A 4,116-nucleotide genomic window follows, 5' to 3' on the forward strand; every position below is an offset into this window, starting at 1 on the left:
GAAAGAAACATCTTGGGTTTGAGGTTGGTGATATAATCTATCTCAAGATGATTACCTTCAAGGGTAGGGCTAGAGTTTCTGGAAGAAGGAAACTAGACCCAAGGTTCTTAGGTCCATTCAGGATACTTGAAAGAGTTGGGGCAATGGCTTACAAACTGGATTTGCCATCTGAAATGGATGCTTACCATAATGTATTCCATGTGTCTCAACTAAGGAAGTGTCTGACGGATCAAGACATTGTCTTGCCAGAAATTCCTAAAGATCTTGGTAAGAACCTCACCTTAGAGACAAGGCCGGTTCGGATCATTGATCGGATGGAAAAGGAAATGAGAAAGAAGACAGTTCCTATGCTAAAGATTGTATGGGAATTCAACGGCAAAGACATTATCACTTGGGAAACAGAAGCAAGAATGAAAGCTGAGTATCCTGAGTGGTATAGTCAGTATGTGGTTGGAGAATCATCAAGTATGAACTCGGGGACGAGTTCCTTCCAAGTGGGGGAGACTTGTCATGTCCCTAGTTCTAACTAAGGCATCCGGACGGGCCATGGTGCGGGGAGATGAGCTGGCCAGGTCATAATGATCTAAAGGCAAGCGTATCATGGTCCAAACTATGGGTTAAGTGCATCAGGAAGCTGAGACTTGACCAGAATAAGAAAGAAATAAGGAAATGGTAGCTGGATGAGTGATCCGGGAGCTGGACATGGTCCGGAGGCAGCTCAATCAGCTAGGTGGAGCTAGTAAGGAGCTCACACAGTCTTGGGCAGCTCACTGGAGCTGGAGGAGAAGCTCACTCAGCTCAGGCAACTAGTACTCAGCTCAACTCAGCTGAACTGAGTGATGGAGTCTTGGCCGGTCTTTGCGGACCATGAGTGGTGATCATGGACCGGATGATGGTCATGGACGTCCGCTGGGTTTAGGAAGCTCTGACAAGTGAGCTAAGTGTTTGGGCAAGCAGTTGGGCTTGAGATCGATCAGCCCAAACGAAGAGGAGAGCAGTTGCAAGCGGTTGAACGGTTTTGGGACGGTTTGGGCGAAAAGGTGTCCGTTGGCCAAATGACTAATCACATCGTCCGGACGGTTGGCAAGTCCCTTCCCTATAAATAAACCCCTCCTCTGTCGACATAATTCACGAGAAACATAAGGGGAAACTCTGCCCAAATCTCTACAGAATCAAAGAGAGAAAAGAGAAGTGTGACCGCAAAGACAGTTCGTGTGAAGGCAAGGTGATTCCGGTGAGTTCTAAGCCGTGGGCAAGGGAGACTTGATCGGAAATGGATACCAGAGGAAAGGAGAAGGCTGCAGAGAAGAGTGTGGGGGCTTCCGAACACACACCTAAGGTACTGGATGCAAACCAAGTACAAATCGCCATGAATCATCCATCCGGGTGGTTTGGCCGTTTGATCCATGTGTGGATGGTTGGATCTATTGTTCTTTCTCTGTCAATATATCTCTTCTCTATCATATTCTGAAGTTATCTATGGGTCTAAACTCATGGACACGCCACCAAGGCTTGGTTAGATCAGAGTAATCTCTCCATGGCCTTGGTTGGGCATGTATGGTCCGCTTGTGAGGGGTAAAACTCACACCTAGATTTTAGATCAGGTTTTATGTTTAGAAAAGGTTAGGGAAAGATTATCGCGGGCTGAATCCCGTAAGAACTTGATGAATGAACTTCGATTTGTATTGATATAATAGAAATGGGATGGTTACAAAAGGTGATCTTTGATGAATACAAAGATTATAAGAAAATTACAAATAAGAACGTTTCAATGAATGTTGAGTAAGATATGAGTGGGATCGGATCCTCTTCTTAGTCTTCGACCTTCTCTTTTTATAGCTTTGGACTTCTTTAGGTTGTTTGCAACTGATCTCCGAGATCCTCTCCGCTTGAGGTGGAATCTGCAACAGCTTCCCCTTGACCGGGTCCTGCGCTTCTACTGGTTGCGACGTGAGCTTCCTCTTCGTCGTGACCTCCTTAGTTAGGATCCTTAGCTTTCAGCCTCCGGTTCTAGCTTAGCTCTCTTTTAGACTTAGAACTCGTGATGGGCTTGTCGTGGCCCATCATCATCTTTATTATTGAATAATCAGCTACCGGGCCATATTCGGGCCCAACAGTTGCCCCCAGCTCTCGAAATGAGGTTTCGTTATTCTCGGGAGCTAGACCTAGCCGCCCAAGCTAGATTCTCTTGTTGAGATCATGATTACTAGCTATCTCAACCGCATTTATTCATATCCGATCGGACGGCTGTAATCCATCTCTAGTCGAATCAACGGTTTTAGATTTAAGCGAGTTTAAATTTCAATTTCCGACTTCCAAGACGTGATGGGATATAAAGCTGAGAGAATTAACTGCTTGTCTCTCCACTTTCTCCACGCCTCTCGACGGTTTCCAAGGTAATTCACACCTCTCTTCTTTATTTTACCGTTTTTTGTCGTTATTTTTTTTTATCCGCCTCTCGATCAATCTAGTTCTTCATCTTGAACTTCTCTCTGATAGTCTGCCTTAGACCGATTCTATTCTTTACTTCCTGTTTTCCCTCTCCTTCCCTATCATGAGTCGAAAAGAAGGTTCCGGCGAAGTTCAGATCTCAGCCTCCGGCGCCCGTATTATGAAGGTCAAACAGGAAGCTGGTGAGAAGATGGCGGAAGCCAAGAAGAAAAAGAGTAAAGACTCGATCGGAGCAAGAGTTAAGAGGATGAAGAAGAAAGGCGGCAAGAGCGCCTCCTCCGGTCCTCACTTCCCTTCCCTCTTGAAGGGTCAGGACGTTGTCAATCTTGCCGTTCAGGCTCACGGCAAGAGCGATCTAGTTAGAGCTTGTGCTGAAAACGAGAACCCCGAGACCGCTCCGGAGGGTTGGTTCTGCGTTCATGAAAAATATATCTCCAAGTGCCACCTTAGATTTCCTCTTCCCACCCTTTTGCTGGATCTCTTAGATCATTATCAGCTAGCTCTTCCTCAGCTTTGCCCGTCGGTCATTCGAGTGATAAACGGGTTCATCACTAGAGCCAATGAGGAAGGAGTTATCGTTGGGTTATCTGAGTTAATGAGTCTCTTCTCGATAAAGGAGAGCACTTCCAAGGATGGCGGGAGTGGTACCTACTATCTCCCCTGTCGTCCAGGGCTAGGCATTTTCAAGTTCTCAGCCAGTGATGATGACTGGCGCAGGAAGTACTTTTATGTCAAGATTGACCCTTCCACGGTTCCTGTAGGCCGTGACCTTAGGAACGCATGGTCTGATATTTCCGGTTAGGATTTTAGGGATATGCTTACATGTTTATTTTTGCTTGTCATGTTGTGCTAATCGCCTTTTGACTCTTTTTGCAGAAATCAAAGATCCTGTCAAGTTATCTAGCAAACTCACCAGAGCTCTCTACAGGAAGCTACAGCATAGCCCTAACACTTGGGTAGCTTACACTACATCGAGAGTTGGATCAGCTAGGTTCCCTGAACGGTACCAAGCGTCCTTCCCTGATTCAGTGACGGTTGCTGGTTTAGAAGGTATCTTTTTATTCACAATTCATGATTTTACTATCCGAATTTGTCTTATGCGACTAATGGATTTTTTTTTTTATGTCTTAGTTTCTGAAGGTGATTCCATTCTCGAAGTTTCCTCCGGAGCAAGTACTTCTTCGAAGACTCAATCACAGAAGATGCCAATTCAACCTTCCTTCCGTTCCAGGGGTAGATCGACCAAGGCTGCCAGCTCCTCTAGAGGGAGTGATAAGAACCAAGGGGGATCCTTCCTCGACTCTGTGAAGGAGGTTCTTGATGAAGGAGGCTCTGCCCCTGCTAAAGGTGTCGTCTCTTCGGAACCCAAGGTCCAGGAAGTTGGCCTTCCCTCCGAGGTCCCGATGACTGAAGCTGATCCTCAAGTAATGAGGGACCCTCCGGAGTCTGAGCCCCCGAGGAACAAGAGGTCCCGAACCGACCAGGTTGATAGACCTTCGAGGTCTTCCTCCTCCTCCTCTAGAGGAGGAACCATTGGCTGGACCTTTTCTCATTCAAAGCCTGGATCGGTCTTGGACGATCCGTGGGGTTTGGCTACTCTGATGAGGCACATGAAGAGTCCCGGGTGTCCCCTCCCCTCGATCTCCAATATCACGCACAAGGATG

General features: G+C 46.7%; 1 protein-coding gene across 1 annotated transcript; it reads left to right on the plus strand.

Annotated features, from left to right (window-relative positions):
- The first annotated feature begins 2,073 nt into the window (after window positions 1-2,073).
- LOC130505204 (meiosis-specific protein ASY2-like) lies at window positions 2,074-3,784 on the plus strand. The gene is made up of 2 exons (XM_056999804.1): window positions 2,074-3,501; window positions 3,583-3,784. The coding sequence occupies exon 1, from the start codon at window positions 2,555-2,557 to the stop codon at window positions 3,251-3,253; it is 699 nt and encodes a 232-aa protein (XP_056855784.1). The 5' UTR covers window positions 2,074-2,554; the 3' UTR covers window positions 3,254-3,501; window positions 3,583-3,784.
- The last annotated feature ends 332 nt before the right edge of the window (window positions 3,785-4,116 follow it).

Source organism: Raphanus sativus, unplaced genomic scaffold (assembly GCF_000801105.2).
Source record: "Raphanus sativus cultivar WK10039 unplaced genomic scaffold, ASM80110v3 Scaffold2092, whole genome shotgun sequence".
In the NCBI taxonomy this organism is placed as follows: Eukaryota; Viridiplantae; Streptophyta; class Magnoliopsida; order Brassicales; family Brassicaceae; genus Raphanus; species Raphanus sativus.